The sequence below is a fragment of the Schistocerca americana genome, chromosome 2, assembly GCF_021461395.2.
Source record: "Schistocerca americana isolate TAMUIC-IGC-003095 chromosome 2, iqSchAmer2.1, whole genome shotgun sequence".
NCBI lineage: Eukaryota > Metazoa > Arthropoda > Insecta > Orthoptera > Acrididae > Schistocerca > Schistocerca americana.
Genome location: NC_060120.1, coordinates 792116818 through 792144312, shown reverse-complemented (window position 1 = coordinate 792144312; position 27495 = coordinate 792116818). Strand labels below are relative to the sequence as shown.

Genomic DNA, 27495 nt, shown 5'->3' with positions numbered 1-27495 from the left:
TGTGTTCACCGCTTCTGCGAAGAACCTACCCGTTTCTTATGTCGTGTTTTGTTCACTTGATTTTCAACGTCGTTCTGTAACACACATCTTTTAGGAACAAAATTTTCATTTCTCCACATAATTTCCATCCCTCTCAACTGACTTACGCCATCTTGGAACCAGCGCCTGTATACCCGCATGGTAAAATTCTGCAGCAACCTGCTGGAGCCACTATTTTGTAGCGTGCACGAGGGAGTTATCATCTTCAAACCTTGTTGCACGAAGAGAGTCTTTCAGTTTCACAAAGAGATGATAGTCACATGGAGCCAGGTCAGGACTGTAAGGCGGGTGTTTCAGTGTTGTCCATACGAGTTTTGTGATCGCTTCCACGGTTTCTTGACTGGAATGTGGCCGTGCATTGTCGTGCAACAGCAAAACATCCTGCTTTTGCCGATATGGTTGAACACGACTCAGTTGAGCTTGAAGTTTCTTCAGTGTCGTCACATATGCATCAGAATTTATGGTGCTTCCACTTAGCGTGATGTCCACAAACAAGACTCCTTCGGAATCGAAAAACACTGTAGCCATAACTTTTCCATCACAACGTGTGGTTTTCAATTTTTTTTTTTTTTTTTTTTTCCTTGGGTGAATTTGCATGATGCCACTCCACTGATTGCCTCCTCATCTCCGGTGAAAAATGATGGAGCCATGTTTCATCACCAGTCACAATTCTTCCAAAAAATTCATCTCCAACGTTCTTGTACTGTTCCAAAAGTTCCCTGCATACAGTTTTTCTTGTTTCTTTGTGAGCCACTGTCAACATCTTGAGAACCCACCTGGCACAAACCTTTTTTAACACCAACACTTTCAGTATTCTGCAAACAGTTCCTTCCCCTATCCCAACGTAGCGTGACAATTCTTTCACTGTGATGCGTCTGTCAGCAGTCACCAATTTGTTAACTCTCTGCACATTGTCTGGAGTGTGTGCAGTACGAGGCCTGCCGCTGAAAGGACAATCCTCAATACTGCCGTGCCCGCTTTCATCACGTAACCTGCTTGCCCACCGACTAACTGTACTGCGATAGACAGCAGCATCTCCATACACCTTTTTCAACCTCTTGTGGATGTTTCCCACTGTCTCGTTTTTACAGCACAGGAATTCTATGACAGCACGTTGCTTCTGACGAACGTCAAGTGTAGTAGCCATCTTGAAGACGTGCTGTGACGGCGCCACTCACGGGAACAGGTCGAACTAAGTTTGAAAACAAGTGGGAAGGATGTATCTACACACCGTAAAAATTCCACACATGCAGAATGAAAACTATTTTTACAAAAATAGTGTGCATTTCTTTTGGAGTGACCCTCGTATGTGTTTTCAGTGTTTTATATCCGTTGCCCCTACGTGCAGTCTGTACACCAGTATAAATGAAACCATTTACATCTTATTTCTTTTCAAAAATTGCGGGGAACAACTGTGCTGAACCTCCTCATATAAACATTTTTGTCCCTGATCTAAACGGTAAAGGAATATCTGGTGCTTCTGGTGTTTCAGGAGACCACGGAGGCTCTGACTAAGCAAGACTCGAGACGACGCGCGAGGAGGAAAGCGTGGCGCGAAGCCAGACAGGCGCACGTCTCGCAAAACACGGGTGAGTTCGCTGTCTAGAATACTGCAGTCTATGCCGGGAAACCGATGTAACCGAAGGTTCTCCTTGTTTGCTGCCAATATTTGAAACAACATTCAACAGAACCCGGGACTACCGGATGTTTGTAATGTAAGTGCAGCTACTCACAGACGTCCATTGTGGGCTGTAATTGTCGTATGGCAGCAAAAGCTGGTAGATATTCTAATGTGTTAATACGCAACCGATTTACGCTGGGAAAAAATTAGCTCCAACAACGCATTAGCATATCTCCTAAGTTTCGCTGCCATACGATAATTACAGCCACACTAGGTCTCCGCGAGTAGCTGCACATTAATTATGATCACATAATACTTTGGTAAATTGTAAAGGTACGCGAAGTGTAATCGTAAAGTTTTAATCATCACCTCGAAGAAACAGATCTACTGAATTGCAAGTGAACGTCTGTAACTTTGGTACACATTGAACTACCATAGCGCGCTGCTAGATCAACCAAAACACAGTAGCGCAGCCCACTGATAAAGTGGAGCATCGCCTGGTAACCGGTCTTCAGCGCTAAAAGAGGAACAATGCTGCAGCAATCCGTGCAAAGTTGATGTAAGCTAATGGAAACAACACACCATCATTTAACTCAGCCTATCAGCAACGCAGACGCTTCTAGTGTAGTCAAAGAATTCTGAATGGCGAAGAACGTAACAGCACACGTTCTCACTGTGAAGAACAGAGCATCAAAAGAGAATTGAAGGTTCTGATGCTTCTAGACTGGCTGTTGGGATCGATTCGAAAGTGTAAAACATGGAAATTAAGTTTGCAGTGAAACTCTCATCCTGACCATATAATATTTATTTCATTTTCTTCTTCTGCATTTAAGCATTTCACTGCTGTCACAGACACAAGTAGACATTGCAAAGAATATAAAAAGAAAGAAATACACAATGAAAAACGTATCTAAGTCAGAAACTAAATAAAACAGTACAGACACCAGAACTTGCACCCACCAGAACACTGATGGCACAAAGTTTCATGTCCAGTCTAATCGTACTAAGCATAAGTGCAAACTGGATCACATACAGTCATCTGTTATATGTATCAATCAGGGTGTATGAGTGTATGTCAGGATCTCCTCCCAAACCCATGGGTCGATTTTAACCAAATTTGGCACGGAAATAGTATGCCTCGCAGGTATTAGCACTGTTTGAAGGCGACAGTTAAAACTTTATGAAAAGGTTGCATTTCAGGTACGTTTCTCTTATCTAGGACAATATTTCGAACCGAAGTCAGTGGCAGCTTATAACCACACATTTCCAATTCTCTCTTAAACGTCTCTTTTCGGATCCATGTTCATTGGAACTTTTTGTTACTGTTATCAAATGCTTCCCACCTCCGTTAGGTTTCGCTATTAATTAAATTAATTAGTCGTATGTTAGACACTGTATAAACACCTGGCCCTACAGAGTGGTTTACTGCAGGAGATTGGTTACCTGTTCTGTCTGCAGAGAAGTCGCGGTGCTTAGAGGCAGAACGCAGCTTCCAGGTGCTACTGCACATGGCCACCAACCCAGAGTGCCTGGGCGGCGTGCTGCGGGGTTTGTTAGTGCATCACAACAACCTGCTGCGCCTACTGCAGCTGCTCAACCACAGCGCGCTGCACCGCAGCATGGCAGCACTGCTGCACGCTGTCCTGAAGGTGGGTTTCCAGCTGTTATCTGTGTGAGAGTGTGTGCTTGCTGCAGCTGCTCAACCATAGTGCACCGCACCCCAGCATGGCGGCGCTGCTGCATGCTGTGCTCAACCTAGGTTTCCAGCTGTTGTCTGTGTGAGGGTGTGTGATTGCAGCAGCTACTCAACCAAGGAGCACTGCACCACAGCAGGGCTGCACTGTTGCACACTGCACTCAAAGTGGGTAACCATCTTCTGTCTGGGAGAGTGTGCCTGATGAAACTGCTCAACCACAGGACAGGGCGCTACATTGCAACATTCAGAGGATCTCTAAAGAATCTTAGTTCAGTTGGTTCTCCAGTAGTGGATCCTGTTTGGTTAGAATAATCCGTGACAAGAGCGATTCCTCCGTCTTACCTGAAGCCCCCATGGTTATTCCACGGGAAACATACTACAGTCACTGTCTTCTAGCTCCATTTTGGAATCGCGAATGAGATATTTCGATATTTAAAAGAATATTTTTGTCGGCCCTCGACACATCTCGAAATAATACCGATATATGTACGGAAAAAATATCAACGTACCGTCCTACAAAAATATCGGCAGCACTAAAATACTGCCTTTTTCAGAGCTGTATATTTCAGCGCTGATTTTATTCGATATTCTGTACATCAACAAGCTGGCAGCAGTCTGCTTATCCCCATTAGAGCAAGAATTGAAAGGACAACTGAACTTTCACTCTTGGCGACAACCACTTTGCTAACAATGGTAACTGCATCTAAGTGGCACAATAAAAGATGTCAGATGGATCTGTCGTTCGGTTTCATCACATATCGGATTTGTCTTGAACACTTCATGCCGACTTCTCTGTGTTTTTTTCACTTCTGCAAACGCCAGCGGCCTAGCAGTTGGTGCTTGGTGAAGTTAAACGTTGCAGTTTCTGTTGGTAGCACCGAGTGCCGATTACGTCATAATTTCCCCTCACACGTCCCTGCCCTTGGCAGAGACCACTCTTGTTATTTGGAATATAGATTTTTGTTCATCATTGTCAGCAACTGTTCTTCAAGAATATCGATCTGAAGAAATAGCGCACTATTTGCGTTAAAAATTCTTTTCTAACGCAATTGGTAGGCTATTACTTCACATCGGAAATTTTGTTATTCCATTCACACCGCCACCTCCCAGCGCAATCGGACTTTTTCTTTCGCGCCACCTATACTTGCTTCACACAATCAAAGAAAAAGACTGGACGCGATGAAAGCTCAAAAAGTATATGACTCCTTCATACAGTGAAAGTATAATTATTTTCTATTACAATTTCAACAAACAGTTTCAAATATTTGCCGAAAGTTGCGAAAAAATATAATATAAAATAAAAATATCGGTACTCGAGATTGGCATTGTGATATCGATATAGCGATTTACCTGTGAAAATAATGTCACCGATATATGTCGCTATTTTCTGAAGAAAACCAATACATCGATATTTTATTAATAGCCACAGCTCCATTCAATAAACGTTAATAGGAAAGAGCTATTAAAACTTCTACGGAGATGTCTCCAGGATCGCACTATGTTAATAATGGTATGGTAAGTAATCTACCCCACGGAAGCTTTGGAATTGCTTCTTTGGGTATTCATTGAATCGGTGGGAGGAGGAAAAGCTATGGAGGAACGGACTACACAAATTATTGTGCCTACATTGAAACCTTTTGCTTTTAGACCAATTGCGTTGTCCTCTTTTGTATGGTCCGCCCCTGTAGCTGAGTGGTCAGCGCGAGGGAATGTCATACCTAACGGCCCGGGTTCGATCCACGGCTGGGTCGGAGATTTTCTCCGCTCAGAGACTGGGTGTTGTGTTGTCCCTGTCATCATCATTTCATCCCCATCGACAAGCAAGTCGCCGAAGTGGCGTCAAATCGAAAGACTTGCACACGGCGAACGGTCTACCCGACGGGAGGCCCTCAGCACACGGCATTTCCATTTTTCTTTTCTGCGGAAAGTTCTTGAAAGACGTAGGAAAAACAGTTTTGAACTGTAGCTGGAAACTACTGAATTACTGCCTCGGACCCATCTTCGCTCTACTGAAGGTCAAGGAATGGGGGACAATACTTTTGTTCATTGACCTTCTCTCACCTCTCCCAGAAAAGACATTCCTAGTATAATTATTCTTAAATGGACATCGACTTATGAAAAGTCGAAGTCTCCATCCAGTTAGAAAAACTGAGGCGATCTGGTCAGTCAGTTGGATATATGGTATTAGTACCTTTCTCTCGAAAAGAGCTATGTATATAAGATATCAGAACCAATATATAGGAATTTTGGTACTATCTAGAGTCTTAGCCCAGGCATCGATACTTAGCCCATTCTTATACATGATCTCGAAGAAACTGTCCGTCCCAGCGCTAAATACTGCAGTATGTAGCAATATATACTTATACTGAACTGGTTGCACAAAGGATTTCGCAATCGGAATTCTGATAGAGGCAGTAATAGAGGTAGACGACAGGTCGCACCCAAATTGTCTTGAAATCATTTCTGAAAAGTCTTCGGTTATTATTTTTTCAAGACGACATGTGTCCACTAGTGATGTTCACGCAATAAAATATTCATTTTATGTTAAATGCCAATGTGGTTTTTGGGAATGTGGTCCCATTCCAGGCTCAGTTGGATTTCGCAGATGAAGAACACTATTAAAATTTGTCTCCCTATCATGAATATCATCAAATCGTTAATCAGAGTTCGGTAATGCGCAAATCCCTACATTTTATTGAGTGTATACAAGGCATTAATTAGGACAAGGATATAGTATGGATTATTGTGTACTGTAATGTTAGCGAAAAATACATCTGTAAATTATTTTACAATATAGCTGTATCCAGATTTGTCGTGGGGCGATGATATCAACTCTGACAAAAGCGCTGTTGGTAGAGACTGGAAATTCCTATAATTTTAGGCGACAACGGCCTGCCAGCAAATATTTACTGGAAAGGACTGCAATAATGTTTCATTCAGTCATTAAATAAATGTGAATTGCTACACACTCTTCTGGATAACAGAAAATTTTATCGATCTCCACTTATTTTTTTATATTGAAGACTCTATCCAGAAGTATCATATCAAAGAAGTGACTTCTTGTACATGTACGGCCTTTTCAACTTTGCACGTGTTCAGCTATAGTGTTCTACTTAGACTGTAGCGTACACACTGGCAGCAACTTGAGTTTGGTAGGTGAAAAATTAAGCTCTCCACAGACACACAGATGGTTCAAGCATCGCGTCGGGAGGTAACGCTGGGTTTGGTTTCTTGTGTGAAGAATGGGCCGCCACGAACAATATAAACTTCCATGACAGCTCTTTCTATACAACGAAAGCATTGGCAGTCATGAAAGCCATCAAATACTCCATAACTCAGAACGACGAAAGGATTTTCGTCATTTCTGATTAGAAAAGGAATTTCAATGCCACAAAGAATAAGAATGGGGGCAAACACAGCAGCAAACTTGTTATCGACGTACCCCACGAAGTAATTGAATGCTTTCGAAGAAATAAATGTGTCGATATGCTTTGGATAAAAGCTCACACAGACATTTTGTACAACGAAACCGTAGATCACTTGACCAAGGAAGATACTAAAATAATACAGTGAGAAGGGGGGTGGGAATTATCAAACGTAAATAGGGGCAAACAATATGGTTGGGTTGAACGCCACATACTTCGCTTTCCTTAGTTTCATAACTTTCAGTACAACTATTTGGCTGAAATTTAGCCCCCGTTAAAGTGTTTGGAATGAATAAAAGAACAGTTTAAAACGTTATATACTCTGTATCTCGATCTCAATATGTTTCAGTTAAGTCATTGTGCCAGAGAACGCCTCAGTTATTTCGTGTCCATTTTATGGAGCATTGTGGAGTAGGTTTCCCAGTCGTAGTATTGATTTGCAACTACACAAACGTATCAGTTGCACATTCATTTTTCTTTTAACAGCCACAATAGATTTCTGTCTGTGTATTTTCACTGCGATAGACATATATCCACTGGAAAATGGCCTTGGAGGCCGAAAATTGTCGTGGTAATCAAAAGAAAAATACAAATGCAAACGGTACGTTTATCTGATTGCATAAAGAACGAGTTCTTCGCAGAATTGAGAAAACTCATGGTACCATTCCATAAAATCAGTACTGGTCTTTTACTACAGATGACACGGCAGTTCTTATATTTCTGATAAGATTATTTTACTTTAGCTGACAATTTTTATTTTGACAGTAGACCTGTACAGAAGCTACAGTCATCATGTGTAGTAATTAATGTAACTGTTTCTATCTCAAAGAGTAGTAGCTACAAGTAACTTTGTAAAAATTTTTTGTATAGTAAACTGTAATTATTACTTCTTTATTTAGAAATTAGGAAGCTTTTTTTCCTTTTGATAATAATGAAGAAATCTTGTTCAGTTTTTAAGTTATATTTAAAATTTATATTTTTTAAAAGTGTATTTTTTCGTAAATGTTGATGGTTAATAGAGTAACTTTTGAACGCTAGAAACAGTGTACGTGTTGACAGTTACAACTGTGTATCCATGAATAAAGTCAGATAAATAAATGAACGAAATCCCGATCTGGCTATCCTCATTCAGGCTTTAGTGTGCGCCCTTTCTCGTAACTTACTTAAAGCGACCTGGTCTTAGGTTTCTTGCGTAGTCCGCAGCTCGTGGTCGTGCGGTAGCGTTCTCGCTTCCCGCGCCCGGATTCCCGGGTTTGATTCCCGGCGGGGTCAGGGATTTTCTCTGCCTCGTGATAACTGGGTATTGTGTGATGTCCTTAGGTTAGTTAGGTTTAAGTAGTTCTAAGTTCTAGGGGACAGATGACCATAGATGTGAAGTTCCATAGTGCTCAGAGCCATTTGAACCATTTTTCTTCTTGCGTACTAATACAGTAGAGAGTTTCCTCTTTAAAATGGCGTATCCGCTTTGTATGTTGCTTAATTCTAATTGCTTTTAGTTTATTTCCTAAAAGTGCACTGTTCCATGTTCGTCACATAAGGCTCTCTGAAAAAATGTCCTTCAAACTTTTCAATAATTTCATAGATAATATATCTGTGTAACATGTTCCCACAGTTAGCTAACATGGTACTTGATGCTATTGTTCCTGTTAAGATGGCGAGTATCAATAATAACTTAATATCTTTGTTGTTAGTTGGTGAACTGCATTGTTAGTTCGGTTCAAACATGATGCGAATCACTGAGTTTTTACAAAGAAGAAAATTCCAGAAGTCTGTTACGCCACAGTGACGAACCAAAGTGTTCCAATTGGTAGACAAAACAACGTCGTCGAAACAGACGAGTCGTATATATCTACTAGGAAATAACAGAGAGGACGACCGTTGGGCCGGCCGCGGTGGCCGTGCGGTTCTGGCGCTGCAGTCCGGAACCGCGAGGCTGCTACGGTCGCAGGTTCGAATCCTGCCTCGGGCATGGGTGTGTGTGATGTCCTTAGGTTAGTTAGGTTTAAGTAGTTCTAAGTTCTAGGGGACTTATGACCTAAGATGTTGAGTCCCATAGTGCTCAGAGCCATTTGAACCATTTTTTGACGACCGTTGGGAAGAGAAGTTGAACGTGTTTGGGTATTTGGCAGAATTGAAAGGGTATCCCGCAAATGCATTCTAGTTCGAGTAAATTCAATGCGAAAGAAAACATTAGTTTCTCTGATAAAGCACGTCATATTGCCAGGCACAAAAATGATAACAGAGAGCATTAAGTCATACAACACCTGAAAGCTGTGAATCATTCTGTTGAGGTTGTGTCACCGGACGGTCGATCTGTCCACACACTGTCAAACCGTTGATAAAAAGAGAGGGGCGTCCAGGAGACAGGAACGAACTCTACATCTTCCAATAACTACATTTCCATAACTTGTCGTTACGTGGAAAAATTGGCCCTCCTGATACTCTCCCGATATTTCTGAATGACATAGGAAGTGTGTGCCCCGGTTATGGGAAAAATGTACCACTCCGAATAGTGCATGAAGAACACGTGACTGACGAGAAAAGTAAATAAATTTTCTACTTTCATTTGTAATTAATTGTAACTTAGTAAACGTTCGTCTTTTTTCGTTGCTCTAGTAAACGCTGTGAACGGTATCCGTAACTAGGGCCACTCATGTGGTCAACATACATTCGATATATACTGAAGAGGCAAAGAAACTGGTACACCTGCCTAATATCGTGTAGAGCCCCGCGAGCAAGCAGAAGTGCCGAAACACGACGTGGCATGGACTCGACTAATGTCTGAAGTAGTGCTGGAGGGAATTAACACAATGTATCCTGCAGGGCTGTCCATAAATCCGTAAGAGTACGAGGGGTAGAATCTCTTCCGAACAGCACCTTGCAAGGCATCCCAGATACGCTCAATAATGTTCATGTCTCGGGAGTTTGGTGGCCAGTGGAAGTGTTTAAACTTAGAAGAGTGTTCCTAGAGCCACTCTGTAGCAATTCCGAACGTGTGGGGCGTCGCATTGTTCTGACGGAATTGCCCAAGTCCGTCGGAATGCACAATGGACATGAATGGATGCAGGTGATCAGATAGGATGCTTACGTACGTGTCACCTGTCAGAGTCGTATCTAGAAGTATCAGGGGTCCTATATCACTCCAACTGGACACGTCCAACACCAATACAGAGTCTCCATCAGCTTGAACAACCCGCTGCTGACACGCAGGTTCCATGGAGGTTGTCTCCATACCCGTACACGCCCATCCGTTCGATACAGTTTGAAACAAAACTCGTCCGTCGAGGCAACATGTTTCCAATCATCAGCAGCCCAACGTCGTTGTTAATGGCCCCGGGCTAGGAGTAAAGCTCTGTGTCGTGCTGTTATCAAGGAACCACGAGTGGGCCTTCGGATCCGAAAGCCAATAACGATAATGTTTAGCTTAATGGTTCGCACGCTGACGCTTCTTGATGACCCAGCATTGAAATCTGTAGCAGTTCGCGGAAGGTCTGTACTTCTGTCACGTTGAACAATTCTCTTCAGTCGTCGTTGGTCCCGTTCTTGTAGGATCTTTTTCTGGCCCCAACGATGTCTGAGATTTGAAGTTTTACCAGATTCCTGATATTCACGGAGCACTCGTGAAACGGTCTTACGATAAAATCCCCATTTCTTCGCTACCCCGAAGATGCTGTGTCCCATCGCTTCTGCGCCGAATATAACACCTCGTTCAAACTCACTTAAATCTTGATAACCTGCCACTGTAGCAGCAATAACCGACCTAACAATTGCGCCACGTACTTGTTGTCTTATATATGCGTTGCCGAAAGCAGCGCCGTATTCTGCCTGTTTACATTATGTTTGAGTACGCATAACTATACCAGTTTTCTTGGCGCTTCACTGTATATCTGAAGGGCCCGCGCGTTCGATAGGCAGTCATTCTTGGAAATTAACCACTTTTCTCTGGAGAGGTTATTTAACACTTCATCTAGAGATGCGGCTCCTCTGCGATTTGTGAGTTAACAACGTTGACGCAGTGTACTGCACGTCCACTGCTTACCACTCCCTCCTCGCAACTGACTTATCGAATGCACATTTATTGTTTAGAGTTGTTTGTTCCAGACGCCACCATCGCTATCACGCTGGCGTCGCCAATACGCCAGGAATAAAATCAGTTTTTGACCTTTCCGGACGAACGCTGTACCGACTACTCTGTTACAATAGTACTAACTCAATAACTCAGTTAGTGTAAGATAAAATGTTTGCCAGTTCCTTTAGCAGTTTGACACTGGAAACGAGACGCACCAATTTATCGGCCAACCAATCGAACACCAATTTCGTTGCAGCCTACACAACTCCCGTCCGACTTTACTCTGCAATTTATGGTTCCTCCTCCTTTTTGTAGTCTTTGGTGGGTGGTTTATTTTAGTTTATTAAGATGGCTGGAGATGATGTCTTCGATCTCTTGGGTCGTTTTCATTTAATTTTAATTTAAACTGGGCCGTCCGGAGTGGCCGAGCGTTTCTAGGTGCTTCAGTCTGTAACCGCGCGACCGCTACGGTCGCAGGTTCGAATCCTGCCTCGGGCATGGATGTGTGCGATGTCCTTAGGTTAGTTAGATTTAAGTAGTTCTAAGTTCTAGGAGACTGACGACCTCAGAAGTTAAGTCCCATAGTGCTCAGAGCCATTTTAACCATTTTAATTTAAACTGGGAGGACGAGTCACAAACTAAGTTAAAATCTCTTGAAACCATAACAGTGGACGTAACGTAGCTTGACATCGTCGTAAATTGTTTATTCATAAACCCTGTTACTAAGCAATCTCAGTCTAATTCGGTGAACGAACACTATTTGCTTTTAGTTAGAATTAATTTCAAGCACTCAGAATTGGCGGCTTATACTCGTCGTAATTAAGTTTTCACGTCGGATTACACGCTGAAAGTCAGAGAGGTTGCTGCAGATGAAATTCTTCAAATAAGTGACAGTCAGCCGATAGCTCTGTGTTACAATCGGAAGTTAACGATTTCATGAAAATTGTTTAACTTACTTCAAAATTATAGTAAGAGCAGTCTAGTATTTTTACACCAATCAGCCTCATATGTTGTGGTTGGCACGACATCGCTGCACCATGCACAATTTTGTGGGCGCAGTAGTGGTGAATCTCTGGTGAAGTGATAGGAATCGCGTGTCAGGTGGTCATATTCCACCGACGTCCCGACGAGAAAAGTTCATCGGGCGCTTGGTCCGTTTGTCTTCACATGCTTAATTTTTCGGACGGTCGTTCGGTCGGTTGGTAAGTATGTAGGGGCCTTTCGAGTCCATCAGGAGAGCACAACAGGTTTCTCGCCGGCAGAGGGCGGCAGGTAATCGGAATGAGGAGCACGTGGCTAATGCCAGCTACCCGCCAGACAGCCAGCCGGGCGCAACTCGCCGCTTCGCGTCCAATTACGGCCGCGGCTTTGTGCGCAGATTCCTGCTGGCGCCGCCAGGCGCTCACTGCATTATGCCCCCAAATTATCCGCCAGCTGCCTACAACACAGTAATTACGGTCAGCGCGTTTCCGCGGTGAGGCACTGTCTCGTCCGCCTTGTTGCTCCTCTGCGCCGATTCTTGTTGCGCCCGCCGCTCGGCGGCTTTCTTGATCAATGTACTGTATAAATTTGTAGTGAACTGAGTTACTACACTTTCGGCAAGCCACTTACCCCGACAAAGGTGGAAAGCTTTACTTCGGATGCACTATACCGCTGTAGGTCACTTCTAGTATGCGATTCCAACTCTCGGGCTTAAGCCACAGCTTCATGTGTGACGAGGTGAATTTACGTTGCGAAGGAGCCTGTTATTAAATGTTACCTGTGGTTGACTTAGTAACACAAACTATGCTGTTAATTCCGATTATGTCGCGATTTTCGAGAGTATGGTTAGTGGGAAATTAAGAGTACAGCTTAAATTGCTGTGATTTTGACTGGTTTTTTTTCCAAGTCTAGCACTATTTCTTTTGCGATTTATATTTTTGGTATCGCTCTGTGTGCTTGAGGTATACACTTGAGAACTCATCATCGTTTTCCAACTCCAGTTTCTCAGGTGTGGTGATACTTGAGCTATATAGCTCAATTTCAGTTGTCGAGTCCACATTTCGTTACGTTTCATCAATTTTCGATCTGTATGTAACGCAATTTCTTTTAGGATTTATGGACTGATGACCTCAGAAGTTAAGTCGCATAGTGCTCAGAGCCATTTTTTTTTTTTTAGGTTTTATGTTTTTGGTGTCGCTCTGTCTGCTTGAAAAAAAAATGGAAAATGGTTCAAATGGCTCTAAGCACTATGGGACTTAACATCAGAGGTCATCAGTCCCCTAGACTTAGTGCTACTTAAACCTAACTGACCTAAGGACATCACACACATCCATGCCCGAGGCAGCATTCGAACCTGCGACCATAGCAGCATAGCAGCGCGGTTCCCGACTGAAGCGCCTAGAACCGCTCGGCCACAGAGGCCGGCTGTCTACTTGACCTTTATAGCTCAGTTCAAGTTCTCGAATCCACGTTTCGTTATTTTTCGTTAATATTAGCTACATTTTGCTCTCGCGCGGCTGTCCCGGTCGGAAATTCGAGTCCTCCCTCGGGTATGGGTGTGTGCCCTTAGCTTAAGCCTCTAGGTTAAGTCAGTTTAAGTTAGATTAAGTAAAGTGTAAGCCTAGGGGCCGAAGACCTCATCAGTTTGGTTCCATAGGAACCTACCACAAATTTTTACATTTTGCTCCTGTCTCTGTTGCGTTTCCTGTATTTTCCTATTATTTTAATTCTGAGTTTGGTGAGTTGTACGTTAGTTTCTCTCCCCCCAGAACCCCATTTTCTCTCAGTCGTACCGTTATTTTCGATTTTTACTATTATGAATTCTCGTGATCCTCTAATTCGTGGCTACATTTCGGCTCCGTGGAAACGTTTACGAGTATTTGCCGCTATTTTGAAATCTTGTGTGTGTTGCACCTTTGAGTCACTGGTCACTAGCCATAATTTATCCGATCTCCATGTATCAGCCTTTATGGAGATGTTTATCACATAACGGATATTAAATAATAAAACTTTCATTAAACTCAGAACTGATGTCCATCAATCATCAACATCAGTATGAAGTGTGAACCCCCACTGACACGAATACGTCCGCGTGTTCGTCAAGGAATGGAAACAAATAACCATCAAATAGCATCATCTAGAATTAACTGCCGTACCTCAAACACATGCCACATCAGTTCGTCAAGACTGCCGGCTGCTGCTTGGTATGAAAGTAGACATATTTACATCACATCCCAGACATTATCTATGTGCTACAAATCACGGGAGCAGCTAGGCCAGTCAACGATACGTACATTCAAAGAGTTAGTAGCGTGAGCTGTAGCATGGGGTCTTGCAGTATCCTGCTGGAATATGCTATTTGATATCCTGACCGTGAAGGGTATGACAACAGGGTTTACCGTTACTGCTACAAAGTGACAAGCGCATTCATTTTCCCTTTAGCTTTTACCATCACCCCAGTTACACCCAAAATATCAGAGTTGGAGAGGTATGGATAGCGGAAATCGCTGCTAAATATGACCTTTCATTAGGTCGTCTACGTCTACGTGTAAGAAGTTCTGTCACCGTTTAAACCTCTCTTTGTTTTCGGAGCAGCTTTCTAACATGGCTGTCGAACCATGGCAGGTCTGCCCCATCCATCACAGTTTGTCTCGGTACAAAGCCGTTACAATGCTATTCATCTTCATCCACTAATTTTCAACATTTTAGTCTCAGAGAACATAGTTTATTAAACACTCATGTATTCCGAAATCAGCTTCTTGTCGCACTTACCGAACAGGTATATTTTCCTACTTTTCTATACATACACCAGTACTAGATGATGCTATAGAGGCAATTCCCTATTCTGCGTTCAATGAGTCGAAAAGATCAAGCTTGTTTGTAACCGGAATACCTAAGATGTTATCCTCATGACTTGGTTCTCTGACTAACTACTCAAGGTAATTTTCGGGTAACGCATTTAGAGAAATTTGGCACTCTAAACCATTTGAGTCTCTGAGCCTTTATCTGATAAGTTGAAATCTCCCACAAATTCTATAACATGACATGGAAAATTAACGTAAAATCTTCTCCACTTAAATGTTCAGCCATTACTGCTCCTGAGACAGGCTATCTATGGAAGTATCCGATTACATGTTTTAATCCCCTTTAACATTTATGACCATCCATATTATTTCGCGTTCGAATTCTGTATTACCTCTCTAGATACTGTCGTGTTGCCTGTGGTAACAATAACGCGTCCTTCAGCGGCGTGCAGCCAATCTTTGCTATACACATTCTAGTCGAAATTTAGAGTTTCATTGTTATAAACATCTGGTTTCAGACAGCTTTTTATCTGTGTATGTAATTAATGGGGTTGATGTTCTTCCCTCTGTGAAACCGGAACATGAATTATTCAACCAGTATCATTAAAAAAACACACATGTGCACGTCGTACGTACACTGTTACCCCTATAGCCGCTTCCTGCGTGTAGTGCTGCCCCACCTATTGAGAGGGGGTCCTAGAATTCTCAGTCTGATAGATCGAAAAATCGGTACCAAAGATCGTCGAAGAATCGTCGAGCATGTTGATATCGATCTGGTCACCACGAACAGAAGCAGCACTCATCACTGAAAACCATAGAACGCCATTAAATGTCCAGTTGACTCTTGCTCTACCATGCAAGTCTCTGTTGTCTGTGGTATGATGCCAACAGTAAACGTCTAATACGACTCGAGATCTCAACCTAGATTCCACTGATATGCTCCCGACTGTTCGTGGCGTCACTGGGTAGCGCTGACCTCTGCTGATTTCAGCTGTTGTAATCCACTCGTCAGAGCCAATCGAACAAACCTACGATCTTCTCGTAGTGTAATCCTTTTGAAGCGACGTGTGCCTACTTTTCTCCCCATACTATTGTCCTGAGTCCATCCCGCCATCACTTGTTCCGAATCGTTTCCCTATCACATCAATCGTTCGACCTCTCTCGAAGTCCGAAAGAAGGCGATAAGCTACACTTGCCTGCTATATTCCGATCTCCACCAGAAAAATTTCAGTAAAGTTACACACTCAACAATCAATACGTATTCATTCCATTCTTCATCTGTTAGAATGACTATTTTCTGCACTGATAACAAGATCGTATAAGGATAACTTTTTGACAACCCTATCTCATGTGCTTGAAAATTCTGGTTAAGGGGTTCCATGTTGTTTCCTTCAGTGTATTAGGTATCAGTTGTCTAGAAGGAAGTGCGTAAACTTATGTACCACCTCTACTACGTGTAAATCCACTGACATTGGCGTAACGATAGTAAATTACTCACACAAACCTTCCTCGTGAGTCGTTTTATATACTAGTGAACACCATATAAAATTCCATACAGATAGAAAAAAGTGACGTGGAACTTTAGTAGTTGTGATACAAAGCAGTTGGAATAGGGCCCCGGGTTTGGTTGCTGCAGACCGCTGTGGAGACGTACGGGGAGCGTTCGGCGGCAGCGACGCCTCCTGCTGTGACGTCACCGGAGAGCGCGCAGCAGCAGGTGGCGGAGGCGACGCAGCAGCTGAGCGGCGCGCTGTGCCTGCTGCTGCGCGTCTGCCTCAGCCTCATCCACGGCGTGCACGACCTGCAGTACACCGCCATGGTCACCATCAACAAGGCCATCGACGTCTGCGTCGTGCACCGCCTGGCGCACGTCAAGGTGCGCTCCGCGCGAGTCCTCCAGCACCCGTGCAAGCCGGCTAGGTGAGTCCTCTCTACCGCTTGTGCATAATGTACACAGAGGGCACTAACTCGCCTTGAGTTAAGATTCCACCATGATCCACAGAAAAATCGACAGTCCATAGACAATAATTCCGCAAGTAGATAACGTTAGTGTCACTAAGGATGTTAAAAAGTAAGTACACAGAGTTTTAGTGTAATCCCAGTGGCACATTGGCCTAAACTTAATATTAATGGACATATTATATTGTAGTGTCACTCGCGGAACTATACTAAAAACTTTTTCATTAGCTTTCAGTTTCTAAATAAATTTCGTCTAGAGAACAGAAAACGTTGTGCAGATGCATATTCGATTAAAAATTCGCTTTTCCTGTCACACACACACATACACACACACACACACACACACACACACACACACATACATATATTTATTCCTCACACACAAAGAAAGAAAATATTTTATGTGGACATGTGTCCAGAAACGCTTACTTTCCATGTTAGAGCTCATTTTATTACTTCTCTTCAAATCACATTAATCATGGAATGGAAACACACAGCAACAGAACTTGCCAGCGTGACTTCAAACACTTTGTTACAGGAAATGTTCAAAATGCATCCACCCTCCGTCGCATGGAATCCCTCATGCGCTGATGCAGCCCTGGAGAATGGAGTACTGTATCACAGCCGTCCACAATACGAGCACGAAGAGTCTCTACATTTGGTACCGGAGTTGCGCACACAAGAGCTTTCAAATGCCCCCATAAATGAAAGTCAAGAGGGTTGAGGTCAGGAGAGCGTGGAGGCCATGGAATTGGTCCGCCTCTACCAATCCATCGGTCACCGAATCTGTTGTTGTGAAGCGTACGAACACTTCGACTGAAATGTGCAGGAGCTCCATCGTGCATGAACCACATGTTGTGTCGTACTTGTAAAGGCACATGTTCCAGCAGCACAGGTAGAGTATCCCGTATGAAATCATGATAACGTGCTCCATTGAGCGTAAGTGGAAGAACATGGGGCCCAATCAAGACATCACCAACAATGCCTGCCCAAAAGTTCACAGAAAATCTGTGTTGATGACGTGATTGCACAATTGCGTGCGGATTCTCGTCAGCCCACACATGGTGATTGTGAAAATTTACAATTTGATCACGTTGGAATGAAGCCTCATCCGTAAAGAGAACATTTGCACTGAAATGAGGATTGACACACTGTTGGATGAACCATTCGCAGAAGTGTACCTGTGGAGGCCAATCAGCTGCTGATAGTGCCTGCACACGCTGTACATGGTACGGAAACAGCTGGTTCTCCCGTAGCACTCTCCATACAGTGACGAGGTCAACGTTACCTTGTACAGCAGCAGCTTCTCTGACGCTGACATTAGGGTTATCGTCAACTGCACGAAGAATTGCCTCGTCCATTGCAGGTGTCCTCGTCGTTCTAGGTCTTCCCCAGCCGCGAGTCATAGGTTTGAATGTTCCGCGCTCCCTAAGACGCCGATCAATTGCTTCGAACGTCTTCCTGACGGGACACCTTCGTTCTGGAAATCTGTCTCGATGCAAACGTACCGCGCCACGGTTATTGCCCCGTGCTAATCCATACATCAAATGGGCATCTGCCAACTCCGCATTTGTAAACGTTGCGCTGACTGCAAAACCACGTTCGTGATGAACACTAACTCGTTGATGCTACGTAGTGATGTGCTTGATGCTAGTACTGTAGAGCAATGAGTCGCACGTCAACACAAGCACCGAAGTCAACATTACCTTCCTTCAAATGGGCTAACTGGCGGTGAATCGAGGAAGTACAGTACATACTGACGAAACTAAAATGAGCCCTAACATGGAAATTAAGCGTTTCCGGACACATGTCCACACAACATCTTTTCTTTATTTGTGTGTGAGGAATGTTTCCTGAAAGTTTCGCCGTACCTTTTTGTAACACCCTGTATCTAAGAATTTGGCCAGCTATGGACCGCATACAACTAAGACTTATGGTGTTTCTTTTTCTTCCGTTCTTCCCAGTGCTTCTTCATTTTCTCGCCAACTGCTCGTCTCTGCTCATCTGTCCACACTCTCTTGGGTCGAGGTTTTGGCTCATCTTCTTCACAGTTTGCTTTTTCTATCAGTAGCCTGAAGTGATTTCCTGTCACGTATTATTTCTTCTCTAACACCTATTTTGTTGGCGTCTTTCTTTACTGCTTCTATCCATCCTACAGTTTTTTCAACTTACAAACGCTATTAAAATTTTTCTTTGTAATCCGTGTTTATTCCATTCTTTTTAAATGTCCACAAAATTTTAGCCGACTCTTCCTCATTGTATCTGCGATCTTTTCCGTATTTTTCTATAAGTCTTAATTTCTCCTTTTCATCCACCTATTTTACTTATTTTTCTCAGGACCTAGAATTTTTCTTAGTATTTTTCTCTCTCTTTTTCCTAGTTCTCTTAATTATATATATATATATATATATATATATATATATATATATATATATATATATATATAGCTGTAGTATCGCTTACACACGGTATAAGAAGTAGAGCATGTGCAGAGCTGTCATTTGTGCATAGGTGATTATGGTGGCACGACGGGAATTAACAGATTTTGAACACGGAATGGTAGTTGGAGCTAGACACATGGGACACTCCATTTAGGAAATCGTTAGGGAATTCAATATTCCGAGAGCTACAGTGTCAAGAGGGTGCCGAAGATACTAAATTTCAGGCATTACCTCTCACCACAGACAACACACTGGCCGAAGGCCTTCACTTAACGACCGAGAGCAGCGGTGTTTGCGTATAGTTGTCAGTATTAACAGAGAAATAACATGACATGAAATAATCGCCGAAATCAACGTGGGACGTATGACAAAGGTATCGATTAAGACAGTGCAGCTAAATTTGGCGTTAAGGGGGTATGGCAGCAGAAGATAAATTCGAGTGCCTTTGCTAACAGCACGACATCACCTTCAGCGCCTCTCCTGGGCTCGTGACCGTATCGGTTGGACCCAAGACTACTGGAAAACCGTGACCCAGTCAAATGACAACCGACGGCAGTTGGTAAGACCTGATGTTAGGTTTCGAGTGTGTCACAGGTCCCACGAAGCACTCGAACTGAGCTGTTCACAAGGCACAGTGCAAGCTGGTGGTGGGTCCACAATGGTGTGGACTGTCTTTACATGGAATGTACTGGATCCTCTGGTCCAACTGAGTCCATCACTTACTGGGAATGGTCATATTCGGTAACTAGGAGACCATTTTCAGTCACTCATGGACTGCACGTTCCCAGACAAAGATTTAATTTTCTTGGATGACATTGCGCCATGTCACCGGGCCGCAATGGTTCGCGGTTGCTTTGAAGAAAACGTCGGACAGTTCGAATGAATGATTTGGCCATCAATGGAACAGTTACGGGACATAATAAAGCGATCAGTTTCTGCAGAAACTCCTGCACCGGCATTACTGGCTGTATAGACAGCATGGCTCAATATTTATGCAGGTGACTTCCAGCGACTTGTTGAGACCATGCCAAGGTGAGCTGCTGCATTATGCCGGGCAAAAGGAAGTCTGTCACGATTGCAAGAGGCGACTATTGGGAGGGCGTAAGTAGAGTGGGTTCTGTGTGAGGAACCATTCTCCCAGTTCCCTCCTTGCCAGTTTTCGTCGTTAGGATTGTAGTGGCTTGCGGTCACCGGTTGGCGCAGTGAAAGAAGATTCAGAATTATTATTACTTACATCCCCCCCCCCCCCCCAAAAAAAAAAAAAAAAAAAAAAAACAACAACTTTGCGTCTTGACTCTTGGTTGGCATCATCTGTCAATGCCCTCTGAGGAATCGCGTTGTATGCGGCCCTTCATCCCGCTCGTGGCAGCTGAGCTAATACCACACGGTTCGTTCCATCCTGCTGCTGCACTGGCGGTTCGCAGTGAGTGACGGCTCACTGCGACAGTGAGTGACGGCGGAGCTTATATTGGTCTTAAACACGCCGACATGGGAGGTGCTCTGCCCCTTCCTGCTCACCACACTTCAGGCAAATGCCAGGATAGTTGCTTTGAAAGGGCCCGGCCGATTTCCTTCCCCATTCTTCCCTAATCCGAGTTTGTCCTCTAGGAACGCTGGTGTTCTCATCCTGGTGGGACGGAGAGACCTACAGGTCCTCGCATCTGCGACAGAGGCAGACTGTGCTATTGAACTCTGCGACTGGTGATTATGGCAAGATAGCGATCTCCCCAGTAGCGACCAGTGGCTGTTGTCCGTAGCGTGCAGGGAATATGCAACAAACTTGTGCCAGACGTCACTTCGCCGCAATTAGGGAATCGAGAGCGAATGTCATGTATGTCACCGATCCATTTGACCGACTGCCTTACAAGCTAAACTGCTGGGGTATTTGTGGAGAGAAATAGTGTCTAATATTTACTGGGCGTCTTTCGTCATGACCGCACAGGGCTTGCTACTACGAAGGTATCAGCGGTTTTCCTTCTGCTGTGCTTGCTTCACGAGTTTGTTATAGTACGGAACTCGTTCGTAACAGCACATGGTACCATTTTTTTTTTTTTTTTTTTTTTTTGCATTCGCCTTAGCCTTTCTTTTACCATATAACGAAAATGACGTGTCCCTGTTTGGCTGCTCTGACCCCACAACATTCTGCTGAAGTCTGCTCTCTGGCACGCTAGAAACACTGAAGTTGTGTTTTGTCCTGACCCAATACCGGCGGTGACCTGCGGCTGCCTTGTGTCGACATTGCCATAATGAAGTGAGATAATTTCGCTGTGTGACTTCGAAACTTTTACCTGTGTTACCGTCCGATACAAGGTCGGCATGCAACACAATATTGGAAGGTATCCCTTGAGAATTATCGTTGTTTTTCAATTAGTCTTTTTGTCCTAATAATGGCGGGTGTAGAATGCTGCCATTCTCCTAATGGTGCTACATAATAACAACACGAAAAATGTAAATTAAAGCTCTGCTGTTGCCTTTCGCAGCTGTTACTTTATGCACGTAAATCTCCACAGATCGCTAATATCACATCTTTAATCTTTTTGCCGCCGGGGTGGCCGAGCGGTTCTAGGCGCTTCAGTCTGGAACCGGGCGACCGCTATGGTCGCAGGTTCGAATCCTGCCTTGGGCATAGATGTGTGTGATGTCCTTATGTTAGTTATGTTTAAGTAGTTCTGAGTTCTAGGAGACTGATGATCTCAGATGTTAAGTCCCATAGAGCTCAGAGCCATTTGAAGCATTTTAATCTATTTACTTTTTCGTTTTTATGTACCGCGTGCTCGGCTGTGTTATGTTCCCGGGCCTCAAAACATTGTTCCCACTTCATTGTTGATTGTTGCAATGTTTGCATCGCGGCTACCTGTCAGATATGAAACAATCGTGCTCCCATTAGTTGTTGTGTATTCGTTTCAGACAGTGCTCGTAACGTAATAAATTGCCTTGTGCTTATGTGAAACCATGCATCATTTACAAAGTGTTGAAGAGTCTGTGAAGATCAGTGAGCGTACTTACTTTGAGGCCGCAAAAGAACAGGTTGCCAGCAGTTCCGTATAGAAGCCAGTAAAGAGAACTTCTGAATGTCTCAGTATTAGTGAAAGCAAAACGAAGCGAATTTCGAGAGAATATGGAGAAACTTTATGTCGTGTATCACCAAAAAAGAGTTCTGGCAGGCACCAGAAGTTTGTATTGGACGAGATTACGCAGTGTGTCATAAGAAGAAAAATCGAAGTTTTCTACGTGGAAAAGCAGTTTCTAACAGTGTCAGCCGTGTTGGAAAAGTCGAAGACTGAAGTGGAAGATTTTCCTGATGTGAGAGAAAAACAGTTTGGCGTGCTTTTCGAAAATTGTGCTTCAGTTACAAAAAGTTCAACTAAATAACTAAATCCCTGTGCTGATGGAAAATAACCAAGTTTTGATTTGTGCCCACTATTGCGTTTACACGATGATATCTTTCCATATCTTCGGACATACAAGTCCGAAGTAACGTTTCATTCTTCTGAAAAAGATAGACACTGCATTATCGTATTAAACCCTCATCTTCCTCCCCCCCCCCCCCTTCCTTGCTCCACACCAGTTATTCTTAAAGCCATCAATCGTATTACAGTTGGACTTTTCCGAGGGAATAACATGTTCTATACAATAAAACGCTTTGGAAAAGCACAAAAGTTCCAGGAAGGACTGTTCCGATCTTTTTATAGCGAAATGCGTGAAAGATTGTAGTATTTTAAATTCTACTACTCACCCGGATATTATCGTAGCGGCGAAGGAACATCTTTCGGGGATGTCGTCGAGGGCCTTGCAGCGCTGTTCCATCGTGAAGCGCCGGATGCCGGAGACTCAATCTGTTTGCAGCCACAGGGGAACATGAACAGTTGTCAGCTGGAGTGCAAACAGTGTTGGCCGCGACAGCTTGTTTGCGCAGCCGCGGGAGCGGTGACCAAATTTACGCGCCCTCCAGATTCATATTGAAATGAGGCGCCGTTGCAGCACGGCGCTCGCTGTCGTCGCAGCCGCGACAGGAATGGTGCCCTCCGCAGCGGTTCCACTCATCCCGACCGTCACAGCCAGCGATTAATACTTCGCACCCGAACGGTTTTGTTATACTCTTGCGCTGTCTAACAGTCAGGGGAGATAGAAAATGCTCGAGACGCCTAACTCTGTTGAAATGGTTCAAATGCCTCTGAGCACTCTTGAGGTCATCAGTCCCCTAGAACTTCGAACTAACCTAACTCAGGACATCACACAGATCCATGCCCGAGGCAGGATTCGAACCTGAGACCGTAGCCGTCACGCGGTTCCAGACTGAAGCGCCTAGAACCGCTCGGCCACCTCGGCTGGCTCTAACTCTGTAGTTCGTATTTAAATCACTTCGCGTTTGACACCTAATGGGCTGAACTGCTGACTTGGGCGCTGCAACGGTAGGAGGCAGGTGTTGTCAGTTCTCAGTGTGTCGCCGCTCTCGTACGGCGAACCGATTTTTGACACATTTACAAGGGAAACTCCCCATCGTAACCCCATCAGATGTAGTGGTAAAATGGCTCAGAAACTGAACACAAGTCAGGCATCAAAACGGGAATATGTGCAACATCGTACGAGTTGGGAGAATCACGGCGTCGTGGTTGCGTGGTCACGGTGTGGGACGGCTCAGCCGGAGTTCCGTGTTCAAATCTCCCTCGTGCCTAAATTTCCCTTTCTTTTTTTTCACAAAATTATGAACTTTCCGTCTGGTCATTGACGTGTCTGTCCTCCTTCTCCAGTCTTCGCAATTGTTGTACTTCACACTGGTTACAGAATAAGAGTCATGTGGTAAGAATATATTACGGTCGCAAGCAAATGTGATGAATAGTGAGAGCAGGTGAGATGGGAGAAATGAAAACAACAAATAAACTGGTGTGAACTATGTTACAACAAAGGAATTCAAGAGACAAAGCTCCAATAAAAAACGCAAGGGTCATAACATGTGATACTTGTGTTGAGTAAATAGGAGCTACGTACGTCTGGAGGTCTCTCCGCTACAACTCGTTGCAAACGGACTTTACACCACGACACAAAATTGAATACAGTAAACAGACGCGTTAATGAACGTTCATAATCTTCTGAAAAAAAAATGTGGCAGGAGGAAGATTTGAGCACAGATCTTCTCCTTTGCAGTCCAAAACCCTGACCACATAACCACGATGCCGGGGCTACTCAAATTTATTTGATGTTGCACGTCTTGAGCTTCAACCGTTCATAGTTCCGATTTTGCTTCTTTTTCACAGTTAGTTACACCTTCTTCCTGTTTTCATTCTTGATCTGTGTACAGTCTTTAACGAGCTGTCCACTGCGCCATCTCACCACTAAATCTGAGAGGGATGCGATGGGGTGTTCACTTGTTAGAGGCACTACAGTTGCACGTACCACATGTGAATTTCAGATGTTTTACGTCTATTTTTAGGACATAGACACATAAGAGGAAACACATACGCAGCATGTTCGTGAAGTACCGTTGTGCAGTCAGTGTTTCCTCAATGGCTACCAACAGTGATTTGAAGCCGTACCCGGTGGCTCCCCACATCGTATGCATGAACTAACACCACCGTGCCTCCCAAACCTATAAAACAGTTGGACATCTTCTGGTGACGATGGTCATTCAGGGTCGTTCACAACGGAACTTCATTGCTGAACACAATGCGAAGATATTCATCAACAGCAGTACGTGCTTTCCGTTAGAGGTAACACTCCAAACTCAGCCGTATGTGTTGTTGCGTTAATGGCAGTCTGCGCAAGGACAATAATTTCCTTGTCCGACTGCTGCTAGTCTCCGACCACTGGAGGGGGACGACACAGTATGTTGCAGGGAGTGCGTAACTTCTTCTCGGATGGCAGGCGCAGATGTGAGATGTTTACGATGTGCTTGCTGAACAATACGGGGATCCTGCTTTGTGGTAGACTCGATCGACAGGAACATTGGCGACGAGTATTCCTGTCCTCACTTCCCATGCTGTCCAACATCGGCCCACTGTCTCACCCAGACAGCCCGCAAATCTGGATACTGCACGATTCGACCAGCCGGCTAACTGGTGACCCACAATAAGGTCCCTTTCAAAATGTATCATGTGTTGATAGCACAAGATTACGCGGAATCTACCTGTTGTTTACAGTAATCACTCAATATCTGATGACGTTCACGCTCCTATTATACCCTACCAGGGCTGGTCAGAACGCTAAACATGCATTCTTCTGGCTGTTCTACCTGTCTGTCACAGAAGAAGAATGCATCTCTTATCATTAACATACCCTCCAATGTGCACATGTACGAAATGACATTACTCGTACATCCGCCCATGTCTTCTGGGTTGTTCAGCACCTTTGTCAAGTAGTGCATATATACACTACTAGCCATTAAAATTGCTACACCACGAAGATGACGTGCTACAGACGCGAAATTTAACAGACAGGAAGAAGATTCTGTGATATGCAAATGATTGGCTTTCCAGAGCATTCACACAAGGTTAGCGCCGGTGGCGACATCTACAACATGATGACATGAGGAAAGTTTCCAACCGATTTCTCATACACAAACAGCAGTTGACCGGCGTTGCCTGGTGAAACGTTGTTGTGATGCCTCGTGTAAGGATGAGAAATGCGTACTATAACCTTTCCGACTATGATAAAGGTCGGATTGTTGCCTATCGCGATTACGGTTTATCGTATCGCGACATTGCTGCTCGCGTCGGTCGAGATCCAATGACTGTTACCTGAATACGGAATCGGTGGGTTCAGGAGGGTAATACGGAACGCCGTGCTGGATCCCCACGGCCTCGTATCACTAACAGTCGAGATGACAGGCACCTTATCCGCATGACTGTAACGGATCGTACAGCCACGTCTCGATCCCTGAGTCAACACATGGGGACGTTTGCAAGACAACAACCATCTGCACGAACAGTTCGACGACGTTTGCAGCAGCATGGAGTATCAGCTCGGAGACCATGGCTGCGGTTACCCTTGACGCTGCATCACAGGCAGGAGCACCTGCGATATGGTACTCAACGACGAACCTGGGTAAACGAATGGCAAAACGTCATGTTTTCGGATGTATCCAGGTTCTGTTTACAGCATCATGATGGTCGGATCCGTGTTTGGCGACATCGCGGTGAACGCACGTTGGAAGCGTGTATTCGTCATCGCCATACTGGCTCTGAGCACTATGGGACTCAACATCTGAGGTCATCAGTCCCCTAAACTTAGAAATACTTAAACCTAAGGACATCACACACATCCATGCCCGAGGCAGGATTCGAACCTGCGACCGAAGCAGTAGCGCGGTTCCGGACTGGAGCGCCTAGAACCGCTCGGCCACCGCGGCCGGCCGCCATACTGGCGTATCACCCGGCGTGATGGTATGGGGTCGGTCACCTCTTGTTCGCATTGACGGCACTTTGAAAAGTGGACGTTACTTTTCAGATGTGATACGACCCGTTTATCATCTGCATTTCTTCTTGGTGTAGCAAATTTAATGGCCAGTAGTGTAGCAAACGCAATACGATTCCGAGTTTCGGAAACATCCGTTGCCGTTGTTGGTATTTTGTTGATCAATGGATAAAAAAATATTTCAGCGTAACGTAAATTTTTGCTGATGGGACATCCACAACTGTTATTTGTATTATTGATGATTAAATCGTCCGCGACAGTTGTACAGTAATGTACTGACTGAAGACTTTAAAACGGCTACACAATACTTCAGTCAGCAAATAACTATACAAATTTGCCGCGTGTTTTAATCATGAGTATTTAAGTGCGTTGAGAAGTTTTCGGACATGATTTGAAAAGTTTGAAGCTGTTTCAAATGGTTCAAATGGCTCTGAGCACTATGGGACTTAACATCTGAGGTCATCAGTCCCCTAGAGCTCAGAACTACTTAAACCTAACTAACCTAAGGACATCATAAACATCCATGCCCGAGGCAGGATTCGAACCTGCAACCGGATGGTTGCGCGGTTCCAGACTGAAGCGCCTAGAACCGCTCGGCCACATTGGCCGGCTGAAGCTGTTTTCCAGCCGAAAAAATTTCCACTGTTTCCAAAATACCGTGCCTCCGGCGCTTATTAAAATTGAATACAGATGTTAACATGCTTCGAGGCACTAAAAAGATTTCGAAATTTTTACAGTAAACCCTTGTGTGATAGAGAAAACCTCTCCTGAAGCGTCTGCCACTGAACTTCGTTAGGCGTCTCCCTAGCTTTGTAACAACGATCTCTGGATGAAACGTGCACCACTTATATGGTTCGCCGGCCGAAGTGGCCGTGCGGTTAAAGGCGCTGCAGTCTGGAACCGCAGGACCGCTACGGTCGCAGGTTCGAATCCTGCCTCGGGCATGGATGTTTGTGATGTCCTTAGGTTTAACTAGTTCTAAGTTCTAGGGGACTAATGACCTCAGAAGTTGAGTCCCATAGTGCTCAGAGCCATTTGAACCATTTTTGA

The 27495-nt window shown here is 44.2% G+C and overlaps 1 protein-coding gene across 1 annotated transcript in view; it reads left to right on the top strand.

Moving 5' to 3' along the window:
- Window positions 1-27495, top strand: part of LOC124594436 — an 822371-nt gene that overhangs the window by 122255 nt on the left and 672621 nt on the right. Inside the window, exons 14-16 of the mRNA XM_047132812.1 lie at window positions 1532-1628; window positions 3119-3309; window positions 16272-16555. Coding sequence (XP_046988768.1) covers window positions 1532-1628; window positions 3119-3309; window positions 16272-16555 — 572 coding nt within the window. The remainder of the gene's footprint in view (window positions 1-1531; window positions 1629-3118; window positions 3310-16271; window positions 16556-27495) is intronic.